The sequence below is a fragment of the Armigeres subalbatus genome, chromosome 1, assembly GCF_024139115.2.
Source record: "Armigeres subalbatus isolate Guangzhou_Male chromosome 1, GZ_Asu_2, whole genome shotgun sequence".
Taxonomy (NCBI): Eukaryota; Metazoa; Arthropoda; class Insecta; order Diptera; family Culicidae; genus Armigeres; species Armigeres subalbatus.
The window spans coordinates 93657211-93683517 of NC_085139.1; the positions used below are offsets into that span (position 1 = coordinate 93657211).

At 41.1% G+C, this 26307-nt stretch overlaps 1 protein-coding gene across 3 annotated transcripts in view; it reads right to left on the reverse strand.

Moving 5' to 3' along the window:
- The window catches only part of LOC134202619 (uncharacterized), a 708184-nt gene that overhangs the window by 326724 nt on the left and 355153 nt on the right, over positions 1 to 26307 (reverse strand). For all 3 annotated transcript variants that reach the window (XM_062677646.1, XM_062677653.1, XM_062677640.1), the window contains exons 3-5: positions 12589 to 12796; positions 6531 to 7346; positions 5864 to 6348 (exon numbers count right to left, since the gene is read on the reverse strand). In XM_062677646.1, the coding sequence (XP_062533630.1) occupies positions 5864 to 6348; positions 6531 to 7346; positions 12589 to 12796 (1509 nt within the window). The remainder of the gene's footprint in view (positions 1 to 5863; positions 6349 to 6530; positions 7347 to 12588; positions 12797 to 26307) is intronic.

Below are 26307 nucleotides of genomic sequence, written 5' to 3' on the forward strand. Positions count from 1 at the left end.
TCATCCCAGAGCTTTGCGATTTTTTTTCGCAACTATTCATTCTGGAAAATTGTGGGTGCAATCAATAGTAAATGTCTTCTGTGACCTCCAAATGCCCCAGAAATGGTTCTCCGGAAGATCCGGAACATCCGTAAAATGGCCAATTCCAAAAGTTCGTCCCAGAGCTTCGCGATTTTTTGATATCCATTAATTCTGGCAGATTTTGGGTGCAACAAACAGTTAATGTCTTCTGTGACCCCAAAATGTCCCAGAAACGGTCCTCCGGAAGATCCCGAACATCCGTAAAATGGCCAATTCTAAAGTTTATCCCAGAGCTTCGTGATTTTTTCGTAAGCATCCATTCTGACAAATTGTACGTGCAATAAGTAGTGAAAGTCTTCAGTGACCTCCAAATGTTCCAGAAATGGTCCTTCGGTAGATCTGGAACATCCGTAAAAATGGCCAATTCCAAAAGTTCGTCCCAGAGCTTTGTATTTTTTTTTTCATAATAATATATTCTGGCAAATTTTGGATGCAATCAATAATGAAAATCTTTTGTGACATCCAAAATGCCACAAAAACGGTCCTCCAGAAGATACGGAACATCCGTGAAAGTGGCCATTCCAAAAGTTCACCCCAGAGCACAGGAATTTTTTCGTATTCATCCATTCTGATGAATTGTGGGTGCAATCAATAGTGGAAGTCTTCTGTGGTCTTCAAATGTCGCAGAATCAATCCTTCGGAAGATCTGAAACATCCGTAAAAGTGGACAATCCCAAAACTTCAGCACAGTGATTTTTTTCGTAACCTTTCCTTCTGGCAAATTAATAGGGAAAGTCTTCTGTGACCTCCAAGTGCTTAAGAAACGGTCCTCCGGAAGATCCAGTTCATTCGTTAAAGTGCTCAATTCCAAAAGAATATCTCAGAGCATCGCGATTTTTTCGTAACCACCTATCCTGGCGAATTGTGTTTGCAATCAATAATTAAAGTTTTCGGTACTGTACGGTAATGGTACTCCGGAAGATCCGGAACATCCGTGAATGTGGTCAATCCAAAAAATAATTCACGGAGGAACTTCCGGATTCATACTTCCTTGAGAATTTCTTGAGGAACTTCCGGAAGAAGCTCGGTGGAGCTCCCCGAGGAATTACTTGATAAACTTCTGGAGAGATTTGCGGAAGAACTCTCAGAATTCTCAGAAGACCTTCTAGAGGAATGCCTTTAAGAACTTTCCGAGGGATTACTTGATGAACTTCCGAAAGATTACCGAAGGAGCTTCTGAACGAACTTCCGGAGGACCATTTTCACTGATATTCCTGATCTCCCGGAGGACGGTTTTGAGCACATTCAGACGTCCTAAAAAATTACTACTAGTGGAGACTGGGTTGACTTGATCCCTTTTTCTGATTTAGGATGTATCACAACCAAAAATAAATAAACATACGCGATTTCCACACAGACTCTCTAAGAATTATCGAAATTTAATTTTTACATACCTTCTCGGCTTCTTGGGCCTCTCAACCGAATGATAGCTGTTTACAATCAACACTGCGAAACTATTGACTTAACAATGTCTCGGCATAACATTAGACAATATTTTCAAAGAACAAACATTACAAATTCAGCAATATAAATTCAAATCAAAATTACACATCACTTTACTAAAAACAAATCTATTATTTAATCATACTTAAGCATTACAAAAACAAACATGTATATGCATATGAACTATTCTACGTTGGTTGACGAAATAAAATAAACAAACTAATGGGGGATCAATTGTTCCCATATTGAGGCAATAGCTTCAAATCCTAATATCCTAAAACTGTGATGGAATGTTGACATTTTCATTAGTACATATCATTTAGCATATTTATGGCTTTGTGCTGTTAAAAACGAAAGCATTTCGTCATTTTTATGAAAAGTTGTTCAAATTTTGCGTGGCCAAAAAAAAAATCTTTGGGAAAGTCAAAACATACAAACCGGCCTGAATAAGGTTTGTCGATCCAGAAAACAGCTCACCATATAAAGGTCATTTGTGTAGAGGATCTATACTTGAAAAAACGCTAGAACGAAACTTCTCTAGTTCTCGATAAAACAGGGGGTGATCAAGTCTCTTCGCCTTCCCCTATTGATTACACAATCACTTCTTCGCTATGGATGTTTTCGAAATAAAATTTGGAGCTGTGGGATAAACCTCTAAAATTCCTAATTTTTGCGGGTGTTCCATATTTCCCGGGGAGCCCCTAACAATGTTAATGTTAATGTCTAAAAAATCGAATGTGATTAACTTTTGGTAGGTCACAGAGGACTTTCACTATTTACTCCACATATAATTCACCGTTACTACGTGAATGCTAACAAAAATGCTCAGTTCTGGGATAACATTTTTGGATTAACCTATTTTACGGATGTTTCGGGTTTCTTGAGGACCGTATTGTGGTCATTTCGGGCCACAATAGACTTTCACTATTGATTGCATAATCCATTCGATGATATAAACAGTTTCTAAAATTTGCTTTGAGATGAACTTGGAATTGGCCACTTTTACGACTGCTTTGGATTTCCCGGAGGGCCGTTTGTGGTCATCTCAGAAGACTTAAACAATTTATTGCGTACACAATTTGCCCGTATGAATGGTTATGAATAAAATAGCAATTCTCTGGAATACTTTGGTGGTATCGGCCCCTTTCGGGAGCATTTGCGGGTCGTAGAAGACTTGAACAATTGATTGCACAGGCAATTCGGTTATTAATGAATTGCGAAGTATGGTCCGGATCTTTCGGTTGACCGTTTCGGGAGCTTCTTGGGATCAGTGAAGACTTTCACTACTGATTGCATCCATTATTCGTCAAGATGGATGATTACGAAATAATGCAAATCTCTGGGATTACCTTTTGGAATTAACCATTTTTACGGATGTTCCGAAAAAAAATGCAATGCTCTGGGATGAACTTTTGGAATTGGCCATTTTACGGATGTTCCGGATCTTCCAGAGGAACATTTCTGGAGCATTTGGAGGTCACATTAGACATTTACTATTGATTGCATCCACAATTTGCCAGAATGAATGGTAACGAAAAAATCTCGGGGCTCTGGGATGAACTTTTAGAATTGGCCACTTTTAACGAATGTTCCGGATCTTCCGGAGGACCGTATCTGGGACATTTGGGGGCAACAGAAGAATTTAACCATTGATTGCACCCACAATTTGCCAGAATGAATGGCTACGAAAAAAGCTCCGCGATTTTAGGATTCACTTTTAGAATTAGCCACTTTTACGGAACTTCCGAAGCTTCCAGAAGGCTCGACCGCTAGAGAGATAAATTTGCCCAGAAACGGCATATGCAATATAGCAAATACAGTTGGGATCATCATAGCACATATTTGCAAACAATGTTATGTTTCATAACACGAAACTCGATAAATTGGTGCCAAATTGAGAATCTCAAGTAGTACCTCTTTAGCTTTGGGTTCCCCGGGGACTAGAGTGGTCAATTTGAATGAATCACCCCGTGGGCTTGTTATTGGAACCTACAGCTTTCGTTTGGTGCCTAAAGATCGAAAATCGGTTGAAATTTGAGTTTTTGTGATCGTGATGAAATCTTGGGTCCAAATGGACCCCAATGCACAATGTGTCACTTTTTTTGTGGCGCCTCTCCTAGATGTCGTTGGAAGCTGATTTTCCCTGGGAATTTTTCCAAGTTAGGAGAAGTCAGAATTTTTCAGATTTTTATCTCGTTGCGTTACAAAGTTACAGCGTTGTTTTGGGTGTGCTTTGGTCGAAATGGACCCCAATGCACTAGGAAGGCTAATTGCACACCAATCCAATTCCATTCCAATTCAATTCACCCAATTCAGTATTCATGAAAAAACACCAAACACATCATCATATACAGAAAGAAAATTATTAAATATTACGTTTGTTGGAGTTTGGATTGTACCAACTGTTCGTCAGACGGTTGTACAAATTTAATTGGTCGTATAAACTTGGGGGCGGAGTCAACGTTGTACAACATGTCGGAGCGTGTATGGGGCCCTTAATATATAGCGGCACACTAGGAGTTAACTTTCTGAAATGAGTATGACGAAGAACTTTCTCTGAACACTGTGATGAATTTTCTTCTACGAAATGATTTTTTTGTACAATTCAAATGAACTTTATGTGAAAAATCGGATGAAATTGCAACATCGATTTCACTTCCCTTGAAAACTTGGATTTCCCGAGCAAATGCAGACGAAACTATTATAGAGAACTGGAAAATTGGGATGAATTTCCCGTGCACACCCGAATGAATTTGTCATGGATAATTCGAATGAATTTCAAGTGAAAATTCGGAGGGACCCGCGAAAACTGGAATGAAATTTTCGTGGAAACTCGGATGAATTTCCCGCGCAAATCGAGATGAATTTCTTATTGATAATTTGGATGAACTTACCGTGAAAACTGGGATGAATTTTCCGTGAGAACTCGGAAGAACATTCCGAGCAAATCCGGATGAATATTTCATAGATGATTTGGAAAAAATCGGATAAATTTTCTGTGAAAATTGGGATGAATTCTGCGTAGCAATTTTGAATATTTTGTTTTGCAAATTCGGATGAACTTTCCATGAAAACTGGGATGAATTCTTCTAGGAAACTCGAATAAATTGTCTAAGCAAATTTGGATGAACTTCCCGTGAAAATTGGGATGAATTTTCCGGGCAAATCTGGATGATTTTCTTACAGAAAATTTGGATGAATTTCCCGAATTAACATCCCGAAAAAACTGAAATGAAAAAACTCGGATGAATTTCCCGCGAAAATCTGGACGAATCTCTTATAAAAATTTTCAATGAATTCCCAGTGAGAATACTTGTGAAAACTGGGATGATTTTTTCGTGAAAATTGGGACAAATGTCTTTTGAAAACTCGGATGAATTTTCAGTGCAAATCCGGAAGCATTTTCCAGATAAAATTTGTTTGAATTTCTAGTGCAAATTCTTTTGAACTTCCCTTGGAAACATGGATAACTATTTCGTAGAAATTCGGATGACCTTCCTGTGGAATTCAGAATGATTTTTTTGTGAAATTTCTTATTAACTTCCCATGGAAATTCTAATAAAAAATGTCACGTAAAAACAGGAATTGTAAATTATAAATTTCTTATGAATCTTTCATGGAATTACGAAAGATATTTTAATGGAAATGCAAATGAATCTCCCATATAAATTTAGAAGATTTCATGAAAGTTTGGAAAAATACGAGCTTTCCGCAGAAATTCAGAAAAAATATGTTTGGAAACACAGGCGAATTTTCTTTAGAGAGAAGTATCTACCTGGGATATTTAGGATATTTTTGGCTTAAATTTGAGAGTATTTCTCTTCGAAATTTGGGAAAATTTCTTGGAAAATTCTTCTTTTTTACGAAAAGCACAGTTTTTGACTAAAATCTCGAACATGACTCATTTTCCGAACACTGGCGTTAAAGCGCCCGTGAACTAAAGTTTTCATCGGTTCGCCGTACTGAGGATGAAGATTAGAAACGAATTCAAACTCCTGTGGAGAAAATTACACGAATAAACACAACATGGCCATTTAAAAGCCAGTGTTCGGAATTTGAGTCAAAACGGTTTTCTCAAGATTCCACGTAAAACTCTTCTTCCAAATTTAAACGATTTTTTCCCCAAAATTACACTGGCAATTCTCTCTGGTAATTTTGAGATCTTAGGATTCTTTGTAATTACTTCAAAGAGTGTTTCAAATTTTGAAAGTGTTTTTTGTTTGTAAAATTCCACTTTAGTAGCTTTTCTTATATTAATTCGGAAAGGTTCACTCTGTAAGTAAGCATTGGGAGAGCGCCGCACGATAACTGAAAAAATAAAAGAATATCCAAAACTTACCCTAGTCAATGAACTCTTCTTCCGTCGGTCATCCTCGTCGTCCTCTTCGCCGTACTCGATTGCAATGGTTGCCTTCAAGGCAGCGGCCGACGGCAACGGTGGAACTGGTGGAGGAGCTTGAGGACCTGGTTCCACAACCGGGACCCTCGGCAACGGTCGTTTCACAGCCTTTTTAAATCGTTTCTGTTGCTGCCGCTGCTCTTGCTGCAGTTGATTCATATCGACAATGTCATACGGTTGCGGGAACTGATGGTCCTGAGCGGACATAATAGCTGCGGCCGGGATTTGATTCGCTGGAAAATTTTCATAAATGCCTTGCGGACCTGCATGATGGCGGTGCGTATGCTGATGCAGCTGATGTTTACGTTGGCAGTACGGCGAAAATCGATTTCCGATAATCTCCGGGATGTGTTCGAAGCTACTGCTGGTGCTGGTGATGATGATGTCGTTGCTGAGTTGATGGATGTGACTGGGTATCGACGTATCTAAAAGTGAGATTTTTTATGTAACTCAAATAAGTAAATCCTTCATGAAATTAAGAAATCCTTCTTAATTAAGTAAATCCTCCTACATGTATTTTAATAAACTAGCCTCAATAACATATCATATGTTTGAGGAATTCAGGCGCACCTTCTACATGTGTTAGCTACAACGTTGCAAAACTTACCTAATCGCGTCCCATTATTGATCCATTTACACGAGGGTGGCGACCGATTGCTCTCATTGATGGCATTTACCGTCGTTGCTGTAGGGCCAGAACTTGTTGAAACTGTCGCCGAAATGGGCGCGTCAACCGGAAAATGCCGCCGAGGTGCAGCTTGCGGCGGCAGTGCCGGCTTCGGTGGCGACCCATGCTCCCCGGTTCGCCTCGAATCCAACAGCGGAGATGAGAATTTATTGCTGTTTGGCAAGTTTGAATTGTGGCTGGTGCAATCGTGCCGGGACCCTGCTGCAGTCGGAGCGGAATATTTGCTGGCAATTAAAACTTTTGTCAGCGGCACTTGGCCCTGTTTAGGAGCGCAGCCGCCATCGCCACCCAAAGGGGGGGACGCCATCGGTGGTACAAGAAGCTGCTGTTGCAGCGGAAGTGGAGACGCACTGCCGCCGGTTTGATTTCGCCTTTGGACGCAAGGACTTGTGGGCGCGGAAGCTTTCTTGTGCTTGGTCGGACTGGTCTTGATGTAGTACCAGTCGGACAGCTTTCTTTGTTTCCGCAAATCAGCCTCCTCCAGCGTATCCAGACTCGGATCCCGGTCGCTTGACGGTTCGTTAATGAGATTTTCATACGGTTGATTAAGTGGCGGCAGCCGTTTGCTGGCGTAAGATGTTGTGTCACTGATTTTGAGCGTTTCGAGGGCGTAATTCAATTCGTCCAACGACGATGAAGAGGCGGCCGACGATTCGCCACCGCTGATAATCCGTTCATTGTTGGCTGTTGGGGGGCGATGATTGCGACGGGGGTCGTTCTGATAGATGCCGGAATCTGTACATGGGAAAAGGTTTTTTTTTGAAATCGGATGTATATTCTAATTAAGGTGCGTAAAAATGTTAGTTATTAGGTTAAAAAAAATGCATTGCTCTTAACGGGACCTTTCTTAGTGCAGTGATAGGGTACGGGATTATTTTTTTTCAAGTTGTCTTGTGTTTGTGTTTGTGGTCTGAAGGAGGGGGATAAAATTATTGACATTCGATGCCAACAATGTATGGATATAGTTTTATTCAAGCTTAAATTTTGTCAATTTTTTCTCAAGCTTCAAAAGGCTCATAAGCCTTCTTTTAAGAGACTCGGAAGCCACATTTCAAAAGGTTCAGAAGCCTCCTTTCAACAGGCTCGAAAGTCTCCTTTCGAGAAGTTCGAAAGTATCGTTTCAAGAGGCTCGAAAACCTAATTTCAAGAGGCTCGAGAGTCTCTTGTCAAGAGGCTCGGAAACGTCCGTTCAAGAGACTCTAAAATCTCGTTTCAAGAGGCCCGAAAATCTCCTATAAAGAGCTTCGAAAGTCTCATTTCAAGAGGCTCGAAATTCTCCTTTCACAAGGCTCGGAAGCCTCCTTTCAAAAGGCTCGAAAACTTCGTTGCAAGAGGCTCGTAAGTCTTCATTCAGAAGGCTTGAAAATCTCCTTTCAATAGGCTCGAAAGTCTCTTTTCTAGAGGTTCGAAAATCTCCTTTCAAGAGGCTCAGAAGCCTCCTTTCAAGAGGCTCAAAAACCTCATTTCAAGAGGCTCGAAAGTCTCATGTCAAGAGGCTCGGAAACGTCCTTTCAAACGATTCAAAAGCTTCCTTTTAAGAAGCTTGAAGGCCTCCTAACAAAAGGCTCGAAAGGCATCTTTCAAGAGACTCGAAAATCGCTTTTCAAGAGATTTAGAATCCTCCTTTCAAGAGGCTCGGAAGCCTCCTTTCAAGAGGCCCGAAAACGTCATTTCAAGAGGCTCGAAAGTCTTCTGTCAAGAGGCTCAGAAATGAACCTTTCAAAAGGTTCAAAATACTCCTTGTTAGAGGCTCGAAAACCTTATTTCAAGAGACTCGAAAGTTACCTATCAAGAGGCTCGGAAGCCTCTTTTCAAAAGGTTCAAAAGCCTCCTTTTAAGAGGCTGGAAAGTCTCCTTACAAGAGGCTTGAAAGCCCTCTTTCAAGAGACTCGAAAGTTTCCTTTCAAGAGATTTGAAAGTTTCTTTACAAAAGGCCCGAAAACATAATTTCAAGAGGCTCGAAAGTTACCTGTCAAGAGGCTCGGAAGCCTATTTTCAAAAGGCTCATAAGCCTCCTTTTAAGAGGATTTTAAGCCACATTTCAAGAGACTCGAAAGACTCCATTTAAGAGGCTTGAAAACCTCCTATCAAGAGGCTCGAAAGTCTGGTTTCAAGAGGCTCGAAAATCTCCTATCAAGAGGCTCGGACGCCTTTTTTCAGCGGCTCGAAAACCTCATTTCAAAATGCTCGAAAATCTCGTTCCAAGAGGCTCGAAAATCTCCTTACAAGACGATCGGAAGCCTCTTTTCAAAATACTCATAAGCCTGCTTTTAAGAGACTCAGAAGCCTTTATTCAAAAGGCTCATAAGATGCTCGGAAGCCTCCTTTCAAGAGGCTCGAGTGTCTCCTTTCGAGAAGGTTGAATGTCTCGCTTCAAGAGGCCCGAAAATCTCCTTTCAGGAGGCACGGAAGCCTTCTTTCAAGAGGCTCGAAAGTCTCCTGTCAAGAGGCACGGAAGCCTCCTTTCAAAAGGCTCATAAGCCTCCTTTTAAGAGACTCGGAAGACACCTTTCAAAAGGTTCAGAAGTCTCCTTTTAAGAGCTTCGAAAGTCTTCTTTCAAGAAGTTCGAAAGTCTCGTTTCAAGAGGCTCGAAAACCTAATTTCAAGAGGCTCGAAATTCTCCTGTCAAAAGGCTCGGAAACGTCCGTTCAATAGACTCGAAGTCTCTTTTCAAGAGGATCGAAAATCTCTTATCAAGAGGCTCGAAAATATCCTTTCAAGAGACTCGAAAACCTCGTTTCAAGAGACTCGTAAGTCTCCTGTCAAAGGCTAGGAAACGTCCTTTCAACAGACTCGAAAGTCTCGTTTCAAGAGGCTCGAACATCTTCTTTCAAGAGGCTCAGAAGCCTCCTTTAAAGAGGCTCGAAACCTCATTTCAAGAGGCTCGAAAGTCTCATGTCAAGAGGCTCGGAAACGTCCTTTCAAACGATTCAAAAGCTTCCTTTTAAGAAGCTTGAAGGCCTCCTAACAAAAGGCTTGAAAGACCTCTTTCCAGAGACTCGAAAATCTCTTTTCAAGAGACTCGAAAATCTGCTTTCAAGAGGCTCGGAAGCCTCCTTTCAAAAGGCCCGAAAACGTCATTTCAAGAGGCTCGAAAGTCTTCTGTCAAGAGGCTCAGAAACGTCCTTTCAAAAGGTTCAAAAGCCTCCTTATAAGAGGCCCGAAAACCTCATTTCAAGAGACTCGAAAGTTACCTATCAAGAGGCTCGGAAGCCTCTTTTCAAAAGGTTCAAAAGCCTCCTTTTAAGAGGCTGGAAAGTCTCCTTACAAGAGGCTTGAAAGCCCTCTTTCAAGAGACTCGAAAGTTTCCTTTCAAGAGATTCATAAGTGCCCTTTCAAAAGGTTCGAAAACATAATTTCAAGAGGCTCGAAAGTTACCTGTCAAGAGGCTCGGAAGCCTATTTTCAAAAGGCTCATAAGCCTCCTTTTAAGAGGATTTTAAGCCACATTTCAAGAGACTCGAAAGACTCCATTTAAGGGTCTGGAAAATCTCCTATCAAGAGGCTCGAAAATCTCCTTTCAAGAGGCTCGGAAGCCTCCTTTCAGCGGCTCGAAAACCTCATTTCAAAAGGCTCATAAGCTTCCTTTTGAGAGGCTCAGAAGCCACATTTCTAGAGACTCAATCGTCTCAATTCAAGAAGCTCGAAAATCTCCTATCAAGAGGCTCGAAAATCTCCTATCAAGAAGCTCGAAAGTCTCCTGTCAATAGGAGATCGTCAGTTGCATTCTAGCAAAAATTCCGCTTGAGGCCCTTCCTAAATATTTTAACAACAGCCACTACACCTGATGGTATAATTGCAATAATTCCATTATCAGGCGACAGGTGGTGTTGCTGTGTGTTTGTATCAATGTTATATTGTATATACACTAGGGACATCTGCTGTTCGATATCGTAAGTTTTCAATGTTGCTTCCACACACACGAGGTGGAGAACAGTCTTGAAAAAATTGAAAGTATACAAATAGGATTTAGTATGGAGGTACAATTAAATCTCTTCTATTGTTTAGAACTGTAAAATAAGTCGTGGGTACAAAAAATCTAAAAATTATTTGTTGCTTTTTGACCTAGTTTTCATATTGATCCGATGCGTAGTTGATGAGAACGGATGCTTTGTCCATACAAGGAAATTCATTTTACTTTAAATGTTGTGGCGCCATCTCGTCCAAACAGCACCTTTGCCTTTGTCTTATAGACTTGGAAGCCTCTTTTCAAAGGGGTCATAAGCCTACTTTCAAGAAGTTCGAAAGTATCGTTTTTAGAGGTTCGAAAATCTCCTTTCAAGAGGCTCAGGCCTCTTTTCAAAAAGGCTTTGAAAAGACTCTTAAAAGGAGTTGGACACAATTCAATAGGTTCAAAGCCTTCTAACAAGAGGCTCTAAAGTCTCCTTTCAAGAGGCTCGAAAGTCTTCCATTCAAAAGGTTTGGAAGTCTCTTTTCAAGAGGCTCGGAAGCCTCCTTTCCTCCTTTTAAAAGGCTCGGAAGGTTTGATTTCATGCGGCTCGGAAGCCTCCTTTCTAAAGGTTCGGAAACCTCTTTTCAAGATGTTCGGAAGCTTCCTTCCAAGAAACTCGGAAGCCTTCTTTCAAGAAACTCGAAAGTCTCCATTCAAGAGGCTTGAAAATCTCCTTTCAAAATGCTCGGCAGTCTATTTCCAGAGGCTCGGGAGCCTCCTTTTGACAGGCTCGAAAGTCACCTGTCAAGAGGCTCGGAAACGTCCTTTCAAAAGGCTCGAAAGTCTTCATTCAGAAGGCTTGAAAATCTCCTTTCAATAGGCTCGAAAGTCTCTTTTCTAGAGGTTCGAAAATCTCCTTTCAAGAGGCTCAGAAGCCTCCTTTCAAAATGCTCATAAGCCTCCTTTTAAGAGGCTCCAGGAAGCCACGTTTCAAGAGACTAGGAAGCCTTTATTCAAAAGGCTCATAAGCCTCCTTTTAAGAGGCTCGGAAGCCACAATTCAAAAGGTTCGAAAACCTCCTTTCAAGAAACTCGAAAGTCTTCTAACAAGAAACTCGAAAGCCCTCTTTCAAGAGGCTCGAAAGTCTCCCTTCAAGAGGCTCGAAAGTCTCTTTTCAAAAAGTTCGGAAGTCTCTTTTCAAGAGGCTCGAAAGCCTTCATTCAAGAGGCTTGGAAGCCTCCATTCAAAAGATTCAAGAAGCTCCGAAGGTTTGATTTAATGAGGCTCGGAAGCCTCCTTTATACAGGCTCGGAAGCCTCCTTTAAAGAGGCTCGGAAGCCTCATTGCAAGAGGCTCGGAAATCTTTTTTCAAGAGGCTCAAAAGTCTTCTTCCAAGAGGCTCGGAAGCCTCCTTTCAAGAGGCTCGGAAGCCTCCTTTCAAAAAAACTCAAAAACTTCTTTTCAAAAGGCTCGAAAGTCTCCTTTCAAGAGGCACGGAAGCATTCTTTCAAAAGGCTTGGAAGCCTCCATTCAAAAGGCTCGGAAGCCTACTTTCAAGAGGCTCGGAAACCTCCTTTCAAGCGGTTAGGAAGCCTATTTCAAGAGGTTTGAAAGCCTATTTTCAAAAGGCTCGGACTCGGAAGCCTCCTTTAATAAGGCTTGGAAGCCTCCTTTCAAGAGAGTCGCCTCTTACAATAGGCTTGGAAGCCTCCTTTCCAAAAACTTTATAGCCCCGCATCGCTAGGCCAATCCGGAGATGGCGAGTTCGATTCTCGGTCCGGTCTAGAATGTTTCCGGGTAGGAAACATTCTCGGCTCTTTGGGCAAAGTGTTGTATTTGCCACACAAGTTACAGACTCATGCAATGGCGGGCATAGAAAAGCTTTCAATTGATAACTGAGGAAGTGGTAATATAATACTAAGTTGGAGAACAGGTCAAGTTTTAGTTGGAATGTATAGAGTCACAATCCAATATCTTTGGAAATTTTTCAAATTTCATTTCGTTGCGTTTGGTCAGGAAAAAGTATGTTATCGCATACCCTTAATTACAACTTTACTTTCGGTTATTAGATATTAATCTACTTACCATCCTCGGCCCCAACCGGCCTCTGTCCGCCTACTCCGCCCGTGCTCACCCTGGGTGATGGTGGGCTGGAAAAGCTCCCACTGCTTACGCAGTCCAGCAGTCCGTCCAGGCTGATCGCATCTGTGGACACGCTCAAAATGTTTTCAATATAGTGCGGCAATGGCACCCTGGTATCCTGTGCTCCCGAAGTGCGCGATCCGAGTAAATGCTGGAATATGAACAGAATGACAATTTAAATCAAAAATGATAATTAGGTCAAGTTGGTTGTACACATTTTTAAGTGGCGAATTGAAAAGGGAATAAATGAACTGCACAATTTTCAGTTTTGTGAAAGAATGATAATAATTTCTACTAATCTGGGGGATGACGACTGAAGCTTTGCTATTAAGATTGACTTCTTTCGGCGATAGCAGTTTTAATATTGTGTATCCGGAATAAATTTATACCGCTTTTTATACCGAAGTTGGATTTTTCTCCAGATACAGGCAACTTTCCCAACTTCGGAAGTAGTGCGCTGGATTCGCCTAAAGATGCGCTAAACAACGCATCAATTAGTTTGACAAATAAAACTTCGGAAGAAACTTCGGTTCGGAAGTCCCGACCTCCGAATTCTAACTTGGTGCTACGCCGACAATAAGTATACTATAGCGAATACATACACCAACGAAAATACAAACTTCTAACCCTTTAAAGAAGGTTAAATAAATTAATCGATGTAGGAGTAACAAAGTATTTGCTACTTATTAAAACTTCCATCGCCAAAAGAAGTCAATCTTAATCTTTCTACTATATTTAACAATGCTAAAGTAATTCACTTAGCCTAGCGGTAAGATGCGCGGCTATAAAGCAAGATTATGCTGAGGGTGGCTGGGTTCGATTCCCGGTCCAGGTCTAGGTAATTTTCGGTTTGAAAACTGTCTCGACTTCCCTGGGCCTAAAAAGTATCATCGTATTAGCCCCCCATACGAATGCAAAATTGGCTTAGAAACCTCGCGATTAATAACTGTGGAAGTGCTGAATGAACACTTAGCAGAGAGGCGGCAATGTTCCAATGGGGGATGTAATGCCAATAAGAAGAAGAAGGAGGAGAAGAAAGTAATTCACAATTATTGTAGGAAAATATATAAAACTTTAATGCTAGAAGTGAATATTAATCAAAGATATTTCCTTTCTCAACGATCCATACTATGAACAAAGATATCAAAAGATATTGTTGCACTCAGTGGATTAAAATGTACTGTCTTGAACTGTAAATCTGTTGATGGTCACGTGTTGCATGTGTGATGGTCATGTAACACAAATTATTGTAGCACGAAAGAAAAAAAGTCATGAGCTCCCGTGACATTTTTCTATGCGACATAATATGTGTCACAAATGAAACTAATGGAATATAATTGTGAAGGTGATGAATGCATCACCAATGGAGCTAAATATTTGAAAATACTACAGTTAATATAGCTGAGCTCGCTTTTTGTGCTTTCTTTTCGCGGATTTTGGGATTTATAAGTTTAATTTCCTATTTTCCAGCCACCCGAAATGAACAATAATTACAATATTATGAAAACACGATTACAGCAAGTGTAAGATTTAAGAAAGATGAACGGTTTACGCAAAATTTATACAAAATGTTTTTTTCTTTCACGCGAGTAAAAACCACTAGAAATCGATTTCGTTGAACCGTTTCTTAAGTTTATTTTAAAATTCACGTTCACGGATTATCGATATTGATTTATTAGCTTTTTTCGGCGTGCGTCTTTTTCAAAATCAATTAGGACCATTTGAAAAAATTCCAAGCAATATGACCATAACATGTGTCCTTGTGTTTATGCTGATATTTTTTCAAGAAGTATGCTGTTTGTGCTGAAGACGTTCGTTCTCACATTAAAAATTCTAAGCTAACATCTAGCGTTGACTACGACTTCAGTATATGTGCAATGAACTGAACTGCAATCAGGTTACGAATTATGCTTCTATCAATCATTCCGTTACCACGATCTATAGTGCCGTGATCCGGGGGAACATTGATAATTTTTTAATTGTTTTGTACATATTTCCTCCGTAAGTGGCTTTTCTCATATTTTTAAAACGAGTACTGCTACATGTACATATAACGTATTAGGCAATTGTTCTTGATTATTTGATAATTTTAAATAGGTTTTAAATTTTTTTTTTATGGAGTTTTTTGGCTCTTCAATTTGGGGTAACTTTGATCATCAAACGTTTCAATCATTTATCAATGTATAAAGCAAGCGTCGGTAAACGCCTTAAGGTAGGCAATTATAGTTGGAATATTGTGTATCCGGAATAAATTTATACCGCTTTTTATACCGAAGTTGGATTTTTCTCCAGATACAGGCAACTTTCCCAACTTCGGAAGTAGTGCGCTGGATTCGCCTAAAGATGCGCTAAACAACGCATCCATTAGTTTGACAGATAAAACTTCGGAAGAAAGTTCGGTTCGGAAGTCCGGACTTCCGAATTCTAAGTTGGTGCTACGCCGACAATACATCGATTGTTTGGACAAAGGCATCATCACCGCTAGTGGCATTAGGGGTAACTGGGGTAATATGCACCCCTGTGCAAAACGACTTCCGCTATGTTCCAGGAATATTTTCATTAATGTTTACTACTGGATCGCTAGTTCGAGATCCGAACTACATGCGCTGTTGTAAATACTCTGGAAAAACTGCTGAAAATGTATTCAAAAATGCAAAAGGGTCGTTTTGCACCGAGGGTGCATATTACCCCAGTCTCCCCAACCTGGGTTTTAACAATAAAAATCAAAATTTTGAAATAAAAAATGAGGATCAACCAAAAAAATAAGATTTATCACACAATTATACGTACGAGCCTAATTTTTTTTGTTATATTGATTTTTTAGTGCTTTTTTTTTAATATAGGGAAAATACGGCTTTGGCAGGTTTTGTTTCAAATTTAGCCACAATATTGCCAAATTTGAGCATAATCAGTCATAACATTCATTTTGCACTACCATCATAATAGATAGTGATACATTCACCACAGGCGGCACGAATATTGTCACATGATACGAACGACTCATGGGTAATACATTCATTGCCATGAATGGCATGTGTCTACAACACTATAATTGTCACAAGAGAATGTTGTGCAACATTCTGTCCGGTACAAACAATGTGACATGATAATAGCAGCAAAATGTACTGTACGAATCACTGTTCTCGACAACGATCCGACGGGCACAAGAAGGCGAGGTGCGCAGCGGGCAAGGTGGATCGATCAGGTGGAAGATGACTTGCGGACCCTCCGTAGACTGCGTGGTTGGCGACGTGTAGCCATGGACCGAGCCGAATGGAGAAGACTCTTATATACCGCACAGGCCACTTCGGCCTTAGTCTGATTAAATAAAATAAATAATAGTTGCTTCCTCACTTTCCGGATCGCGTTTGAAGTTTGTATGTAAATTACTATGGGAGAACATAGATTTTTGCATTTCTACTACTAGAGGTTCCAATTCATCGTAAACCAAGTGGCACATTGTGTGAAAGTATAACCCAAAAGGATGCCGAAAAACTTTGCTGAAGAAAGCTCGTTGCTGGAACGTCCACGAAAAAAGTTATAACGCTTCATATATTGAGTGTTCAAACCATATGCAAAAAATCGTTTATTCTGCCAGCACTGCCGCACTACGTAGACCAATAATTTAACTGAGTGGTATTTCAAAATAATTGTTCATAAAGGGCTTTAGAGCTAATGGGAACTATCCGGAATCATTTCACAAAGAAAAAAATCCGACAAGAAGAAAGACGGGTTTTGCCCTTCGATAATCATAGGTCGTCCGGTAGTGCTGGCAGAAACATTGATTTCTTGCATATGGTTTGAACAATCAATTTTCGAAACGTAATAACATTTTTTTGTAGACCTTCCAGCTATTTACCTTCTTCGGCAAAGCCTTTCAGCAACTTCCAGACTATATGCTAACGTAATGAGTCACGTGACTGGTAATAAATTGAAGCCGCTAATAGGAAAAATGTAAAAAATACGTTTTCCCATACAAATCTCCATGTAAATTTAAAACGCGATGCGGCATGCGAGGTCGCAACCAATCGAGCCCATATTTTGCACAGTTGATTGGGGTCCCAAAACGATTCAGAAAAACCTTGATCTCACTTGATCGGACGAAGTTTGCGTTTTTCCATACAACTGCGCCCCACTCTAAGTGTACATGGGGCTTACTGGATAAACGCCAGAAACACAGCACGGTAGAAAATTGTGCATTCTTTGGACTTGGCAAGACACTTCGGTCAAATAGAGTTTTCCGTCCTACAGATTTGACTTCTTGTTCTCTACGGACACGTTCAGAAAACAACTTACCGCTTGTGATAAAAGGTTGGGGAACTAGGTTTAAAATGCGGCAGTCAGCAAATACGAACCATTGCATTTTATGGGTTAATAGGCTGAATAAAATTTAGAAGTGAGAAGCGATACGCAAGTTGCGATGTAAGATCTTTCAAACAGAGCCCTAGCTTAATACATTTTTCTAGCTAGTTCAATAAGTCGTGGTAGGATTTATCTATTTAGTCCCCGCTACCAACAGCAGTCTCAGAAATAAAACATAATTAATGTATGCAGCGGAAACAACTTTTCAAGCAGATAGTTAAAAACCTCCGTACCCGGTCCTAGGCTGAACTGACTGCTGGAAAAAATCGAGTTAGGGGTTTATATACGTACTCTTCTTGAACTGGTGAATAATGGTAGTGAGAGGAACACACGGAAGTTTTTATTACTGAACAAATTCTCTAGCGTTGAAATGGTCTTGTAGAAAGAGCTAAATCACGGGTTTGTAGCTTTACTGGTGATATTCTAGAAGCAAGACAAGGATGTGGCAAGAGCTCCGATGCATGGTCAAAACCAGAATTACTGTTCTGTTTTCTCAAGAAAGGATTAATATCCTAATGATAAGGGGCGTGCCTTCAATGAGATTGCTCTATGTAAAAGGTCTAAATAGCGGGACCTTGTCATGGTTCTCTTGAGAAAACAAACCAAAAAACGGTATTGAAACCGATACTGCATTGCTTATCAATAGTAATGGAGTAATTCGATATGCACGTAAACACTTAGGATACAGGTAACGCTAGAATAGATCTAATAACTGGGCGCAGGGGCACACCGGAACAGGAAAAAAGCAGTAAGAAGTGCGAAATAAGATGTAAGCAAGTACTAAAATATGAGAAGTAATAATCGAGATACTTAGTGTGAGAAATGAGAAGTGAAAAAGCAAGAAGAGGAATATGAGAATTGATAAATGGGATGTGAGAAGCTGGGAGGAGACTAAGATTCAAAAAATATAAATGTCAGTGCAGACCTAACTTTAGTTGTCATGAAACGTCACCGCAGACCTAGCTGAAAATGTTTAATAAATGGGGAGTATCGATACTGATCATTTGCTTGAAAACTATAAAAAGCAGAAAATTATATTGAACATTATCAATCTATATTTGAAACGATGCTGGGTCATTAGGCCGAAGGTCATTAGGCCGAAGGCCATTAGGCCGAATGGTCATTAGGCCGAATGGTCATTAGGCCGAATGGCCATTAGGCCGAATGAAAACTGGGGAGTGAGAAATGAGTCGTGCGAAGTGAGGAAGAAGGAAGATGAAAGAAGAAAGAAAGAATAAGAAAGAAGGAAGAAGGGAGAAAGGAGGAAGAAAACGGAAGAAGGAATAAAGAAGGAAGGAAACGGAAGAAAGAAAAGAAAAAAAGGAAGATGGAAGAAGAAAAAAACAAGAAGGGAGAAGAAAGAGTAAGATAGAAGAAGAAAGAAGAAGGAAGATGGAAGAAGGAGAAAGGAAAAAGGAAGAAGGAAGAAGGAAGAAGGAAAAAGGAAGAACGAAGAAAGAAGAAGGAAGAAGAAAGAATGAAGAAGGAAGAAAGTAGAAGGAAAAAGGAAGAAGAAAGAAGGAAGGAGGAAAAAGGAAGAAGAAAGAAGGAAGAAGAAAGAAAAAAGAAGGAAGATGGAAGAATGAAGAAGAAAGAAAAAAGAAGGAAAAAAGGAAGATGGAAGAAGAAAGAAGAAAAAAGGAAGAAGGGAGAAGGAAGAAAGAGGAACGAAGAAGGAAGAAGGAAAGAGGAAGAAAGAAGAAGGAAGAAAGAAGAAAGATCAATGAAGGAAGAAGGAAGAAAGATGAATGAAGGAAGAAGGAAGAAAGATGAATGAAGGAAGAAGGAAGAAAGATGAACGAAGGAAGAAGGAAGAAAAAAGAAGGAAGAAGGAAGAAGGCAAAAGGAATAAGGAAGAAGTGAAAAGAGGAAGGTAGAAGGAAGGAGGAAGAAGAATAAAGGAAGATGGAATGAAGAATAAGGAAGAAGGAGGAAGTTACAAGGGAGAAAAAAGCGAAGAAAGAAAAATGAAGAAGAAAGAAGGAATAATTGAGAAGGAAGAAGAGAAAAGGAAGAAGGAAGAAGAGAAAAGAAGCAAAAAGAAAGAAAAAAAAGAAGGAGAGAAGAAAGAAATAAGAAGGAAGAAAGAAGAAAGGAGAAAGAAAAGAAAGAAGAAGGAAACAACAAGAAGAAAGTAGAAAGAAGAGGGTGGGAAAAGAAGACAAAAAAGAAGGAAGAACCAAGAAAGAAGAAGAATGAAGGAAGAAAGAAGGAAGAGGAATGCAGAAAGAAGAAGAAAGAAGGGAGAAGAAATAAATAGCATAGAAGAAGGAAATAAGAAGGAGCAAGAAGGAAGAGCGAAAAAGAAAAAAGGAAGAAGGAAAAAGAAGACAGATAGAAGAAGGAAGAATCAAGAAGGAAGGTGAATAAAGCACTTCTCATTTTTCAATTTTTGCTTCTTTTTGCTAATTCGGCCTAATGGCCATTCGGCCTAATGACCATTCGGTCAAATGACCTTCGGCCAAATGGCCTTCAGCCTAACGACCTTCGGCCTAATGGCCTGACACCATTTGAAACGACGGTTGTTGAACAAAAAAAAAGCCTAATACAATCGAACTGTGAAACTCGTTTGAATATGGTGTCCAGTGTAAAGAGAAAAGGAGACGTCTAGGATACATTTTCTTGCAATGATTCCCTTTGCTTATCGCTTATTAATTCATTATCTGCATCGCTCGTTTCACGTTTTTCAAAGTCAACCCAATCCTCAGCTACAGTTTTTTTTCGTAATTTTAATCGTGAATAGTCGGATTTTGACGATTTGAAAAAATCTGTAAAGTGTATGTCGTCCGAATCTGGCATATATGGTGAAAGAATGGAAGAGAGATTTCGCTTTGCAACTTCCATCTTTTCCCACCCGTTATGAAACAAGCTACTTAGAAATGCAAAAGAAAACAAAAACACATTTGCCAACATGAATAATCAATCCTTGCCAACCATTTCTGTAAGTTTCTTCAAAATTCTTCATATCCAATTTTAAAAGTTTTTTTATGAACCATCGATAGCGATAGATGTCGTTTCATAAAGATACGGTTGAACCGATATGATCTTTCACCGTTATACTTTATCGATATGTCAGAATTTTTGATAAGAACTTTAATTTCAGGGTTCTTCAGAGGAACATCGAGAGTTATCTTTCATGTAGATTTTTATTTATTTGCTTAATCGTTTATCGAACCTGGATAAAAGAATACTGTAGAACCTTTGCTCAGAGATCTTAATCATTAGACCACAATGTAGTTTTGATTGGTAATAGCAAAATTGCATTAACATTCTATCCCATAGAATTTTCATTCAAATATAATCAATATGAGGGGAATTATTTTCCTTACCCCAAAACATCAACCGGCAATGTCCTTGTGAAATGGTTTTTCATGACGATAAGGCTATCCCTTCATAATCAAAAAGCTAATGTCGTTTCATTCATTAAATTTTTATCTCAAAAATATAACAAGATAACGGAGATGAACAAACGCCAAAATACCGATGATTCGATGAACAAAAAGGGATAAAGGTGTAGTGGCGATCATTTATGAAATTATTTGCCAAAATATATCATTGCATTGATATCATACTTTACGAGAATTTAGATAACGATTCATTGAAATTTATATCATTATTTGGAATAAATTAGTGTGAAAAAAAATCGACAAAATTATTAAATTTTATATAAATGACTTTGAACGAGTTTTGGCTGTTGAGTTTGTCGAGATAGATGCTGACAAGAGATTCGTATTTTATTTATACTGAATTTAATCCACCGCATTTTGTGATTCCCTCCATAGGGAAGCGAAAAACGACCATGTTCCGGACACTTCTTAATTCAATATTCCGGAAGAGAGAGTTTCACGAGAAACTTCATATTTCAAATTCCCGCACTCGGAACGTTATATGAAACTTGAGAAAGTCACTCACCGGCTTCAATGAAATCAACGAAAACATCGATGACACGCAAAACAAAAATTGGTCAGTCCGTGTGACGCTTGCTTTGGTATATTTTGCTCGTCGATAATTTTCTTGCGTCATGACGTTTAATTTAATTGTTATTTCGTGTGTAGTATCTGGATCTCCCTCCCAGGTGAGAAGTAAGGAACGAGACGTAAGAGGTGCCAGGTGGGAAGCAAGTAGTGGAATTAAAGAATAGAGAAAGGAACATCGAGAAAAGAAACGAAGGGAGAGAAGTGAATAGTGTGGAGACTACTCAGAACAGAGTTTTTTCGACATAGTTTTTTGGGCATCCAATCAATCTTGGAGTAATGGCTGAAGATCTAGACGCGTTACGAGAGATCAATCAAACTGTTTTAAATATGGCACAGGCACTTTGGGAGTGTAGAAAAAATGTGTTAACGTCAGAGATACCCAGCCATTCAAGAAATCCCTGGAGTTAGCTCTTAAGATCTACAGCGGTTGTAATTATGGTATATGCAGTTGTGGATGTGTAGAATAGAATGAGTCAACGGCGGAGGTTATCGGTCATCCAAGATATCCTCGAAGTTAGGCCTTAAAATCTACACACGCAATCAAAGATCAATCAAACTGTTTCAAAAATGTACCTGACTCAACCTTATATATACCATGGGTGTAAATATCGCTATGTGATTGTCGGCTAACGATACGAAGTTTAAGGCCCTCCGATGAAATTAAATAACTATTAGTATGTAATTTTAGATAATTTAGCGTTTATGAACTAAAGAACCATAAAACCTGTAAACGACAGACGAGCGACAGGATAAAAAAGGGAAAAACCGTGAGTGTTTCTATGTTTAAAGTTAGATTGCAGTATTCCTCAAGTGTTTTTGTACAGTTATTAGGCTACAACCACGATGCACGCATCCCTAATTCCAAATAAGACTACTTTGGACGAATTTAGAATCCTTCAAACGAAGGTGCACCCTAGGGATTGCTCGTGACTGCGGGACGCGGTGTCATTCCCCTCCCGAACTTATCGTTTGACGGCGTTGGGCTCGTGAGGCCATTGCTTCGATAGGATGTCATCAATTCCCTATTATGACGTCATCATTGTTTACGACTAGAATAGCCAATTCCTTATTCACCACGCACAGTGTAGACTCGCTCCACTGTAGCCGCCGGTGTGCGCATCGGCTAAAATCACAACTTGAAATAGTTCGACGGTCGGGGCATACCCTACCTCGCTGAACCACCACCCACAAGTGCACTTGTCGCGACCGCCGTTGGACACCGAGGGAAAAAGGCAACAGAACAAGAAGAAATTATATGCACGTAAGAGCTCAAACCTTGTATTATACTAACCCCTATGTAAGAGAAGATGTTAAGTACAGAAATCAGCCGCAATACGATAGTACTTTTGGTTAAAGAATTCGAGTGACTCAAGGATTGTAGGGTGGAACTAATCAGATTAATCAGATTAAAGATCGGTTCGAGTAGTATATGAGGGGATAGGAGGATCGCAAAGAGTTCCTACACCCGTCCTGAGGATTGATAAGAATTTATTTGAATGTCAGTAGTTTCCGTTGGATGGAGTTAAAGTTTCGGTTTATTGGAAGTTGTCTGATGAGACTCGCCCTGAGATCTCCTGGCCGGGCACAGGAAGATTCTTAAATTATAGAGCGTGCGCCTTCACGACAAGATTACCTTGTCTGGCGCATAAGTGAAGGTTGTAATATCGAATCCTCCACGCAAAAATTTTGCGGTCGAAACTACCATTCCGAGGGTTAATTTAAGAATACGCACCGACGATTTTCAGCAGACAATAAACACGTTTGATTTTACCATGCGCGCAGTAAAATCAACTGTGGTCCTGGTGGAATGTTGTTGCATGAACTGAATCAGTGGTGAATTTGTCCGAATGCATGGTTAATTTAACTGAAAATTTGTGGTTGTTTTTAAAACATGGCGTACTCTACAAAATAGTAATCGTTACCATGGAATTTTTCTCAGTGTAGCTCCCAGTTCCCCGTTACACTGGATGGTTTTGAAAATGGTACATGTTTATTTGTGAAATATAGAATAGAAAGATGACACAGCCCACAAGATCTTCACGCGTAGCTTAAATATGATATATAAGATAAGCACTCATTCCGTGCCGATAGTTCGAACGAGACAGACGTGTGTGCTGTGTTTCATCGCGGATTGTGTTCGGTAGTGAAAAAGCTATTGTGTGGTGCGTTCCTACGGATCTACGGATCCAATGCGATCGCTGTCGGCGAGGGAAGTAACTGCTTCTGGCGACGCCAGTGAGGCAGGCTACCTACATCACCAGGGGCAGATAAGTAGAAACGTTTTTATTGTTCTCCCATCTGCTTGGCTCGGAGTGGGACTGATAGAATAAATTAAATCAGTGTTTTAGGGTTTTTTTTCTGATTAGCTATTTAAGTTAGCATAAGCAAAATCATCCTTCCTCCTTCCGGGTAAGAATGGAGGCAGAGACTGTGGAAAGCAATATGCCTCCAAAAGATGCAGGGCGCACACGATTGTACCATGCGGCTTCGCCTGAGCCTTGGGTTGTTTACTTTCAGCAGAAAGTGAAGAGCCTGGATTTCCTGGGCATTAAACGTGATTTGACGCGTCGTTTTCCGACAACCGAATTCAATCAGGTTAATTGGAATAAACTACGTATCACCGCACCTGCATATCAGGTGGCGAATGAAATTGCGAAGACAGGGCGTACAATGTTGAATATTTAGTTTATGTGCCCTCGCGGGAGGTCAAAATAGAAGGCGTAATCAACGCAGCGAGCTTGACTTGCAAGGATGTGCTTGCAGGGAAAGGTCGCCTAAAGAATGCTCTGCAATCTACCGTTGATATTCTGGACTGCAAGGAATCGCATTCAGCAGTCACGGTAGATGGCAAAAGGTTTATTCCAAGTCAGGCTCGCTTCAGGTGACGTTAGCCGGTTCGATGCTTCCAAAATATGTCGATATAGAAAATATGTTGTTTCCGGTGCGTCTTTTGTGCCAAGGGTATTTAAATGTACCAACTGCAAACAACTTGGTCACACTGCCGAGTTTTGTGACAACAAACCACGTTGTAGCTAGGGGCAGCAGGGACCATGTCCAAGGGCTTGACGACCCCTTCCTAGTTGTCTGCGAGTCAGGGGTTCTGCCTAGGAGGTGGTGGGGTTAACAGGGGCTCTGTTAATTCCCTCCCAAAAACCACATATCCGCAAGCAAACCCTATCAAGCGACCGTGTGCCGCTTAAAGCATACAAGCCCCTATCCCCAAATCTCAAGGTATCAGGCGACCCGTGTCGAGGGGATGCATTGCCTTGGGGGTGAAACATTTAGCCAGGGAGTTAACGGAGCCTGTGGAGGTTCCACAGAGTGTGGGCTGCTTTGGCGGCAAGTGGGTGGCAGCAGGTGGTACCCGCACACCCCCAAGTGGTGCACATGTGGTGCAAGCGAAAGGGAGTTGGGGGTATTACACGTAATACCCCCACAGAGTGAGGGACCGAATGTACGAGTGAGCACACAAGTAAGCCTCGCATGGTACGCATGGTTGGTAGTGGTAGAATGAGTGAAGTCTTAGTAGGCCTGGCAGGAGTATCAGGGGCAGATACCTCTGCAATATCTCAGAATTAGGGGATATGAAAGTCTCGCTGCGTCTGGCAGGAGTGTCGGGGGGTTGATGCTTCTGCGGCACCTAAGAAATCGGAGACATGTAAGGTAAGTGGTGCGACCCCGTCGCAGGATGCGGAGACCACCACACTGGCTGAGGACTACCTGGGCTTCGAAATGTCAATGGGTGGGTGCTGCCAGCAAAGTACCCGTCCTTCAGACCTATTGGCCGTATCCAAGCCCGGGTAGGGGAGTGTTAGGCACGCGTGACGTGCCGGGTGTTCCACGCCCAAACGATGCACAGGAGGTGCACAGAGTGGATAAAAATGGATTATTACAACCCCCACTGAGTGAGTGACTGAATGTCAAAGAGAGTGGTGCTCAAGTGGTGCAAGCGATCGGGACTGAATGTATGGGCGAGCACACAAGTAAGCCTAGCATGTTACGTGTGGTCAGTGTGACTGCTTAGTCAGTAGTGTCATCCGGCTGTGACGGAATGAGTGAAGTCTCACTAAGCCTGGCAGGAGTGTCTGGGGGCAAATACCTGTGCGGCACCTCAGAAGTAGCGGACACGAAAGTCTCGCTATGACTGGCAGGAGTGTCGGGGTTGATGCCTCTGCGGCACCTCAGAAATAGGAGACATGAAAGGGTCTGCTTGTAGCTGAGGTAGGAGCGGCAGACAAGTGGTGCCATTCTGTTGCAGGACAGGGGTGAGCACCATACTGAATGAGGACTGTCTATGGTGTAAGATGGCGGCATGGAGTACCCCCTGCAGGGTACCTGGTCTTCCCCTGCAGTCATTCAAGCGGCATAGGCAGGTGAGTGTTGGGGCACATGTGGTGCCAGTATGTCTTGTGCAAATGTGTTGCATGGGGAGTGTCGTAGAGTTGAGGCGCATACGTGCACTTGTCATGGAGGGGCGCAATGCCCAATAGTCATCCCCGAAGTATTGTAATTGCGGGCCGGGGAATGACTGGAGAGGAAGGAGTTGGTTTTAGTGACAATTTGTTGAAAACTAAGTAAAACACATATTCATAAAAACACCCTTATTTAACCTCAAATTAAGATTGAATAAGAGCAGCCGATTATCTCGGAGAAGCACAAAGTCAACTACGCCAAAGATCAGGCTAGCGCAGCGAGGGCTAAATACTGTAAAGGGGGCCCTGGTGCTTCACAAGCTCCGTTTGCGGTTAGGTTCTTATTAGACCCCCCTAACCAGGGGCTCTCCTTAGCCGTGCGGTAAGACGCGCGGCTACGAAGCAAGACCATGCTGAGGGTGGCTGGGTTCGAGTCCCGGTGCCGGTCTAGGCAATTTTCGGATTGGAAATTGTCTCGACTTCCCTGGGCATAAAAGTATTATCGTGCTGGCCACATGATATACGAATGCAAAAATGGTAACCTGGCTTAGAAACCTCGCAGTTAATAACTGTGGAAGTGCTTAATGAACACTAAGCTGCGAGGCGGCTCTGTCCCAGTGTGGGGACGTAATGCCAATAAGAAGAAGAAGAAGAAGAACCATTCATTCGTAGGCACGGTAAGCATAAAGCCGCATCACACCAAGAATTAGGGGTCAGCTGTATGGTGGACTTCTACCATTGGAACAGGCAATCCGTAGAGTTTTTCTTAGCTAGATAACCAGCTACCGGCACCACACGGCTATCTAGGCTGTTTGTGGAGAGAAGTTGACATTGACTTTAGGAGAATCAACGAAAGAAAAAAACCAATTTGCACTTCTAGAAAAAGTATTCCGTCCAAGCGAGGATTGATC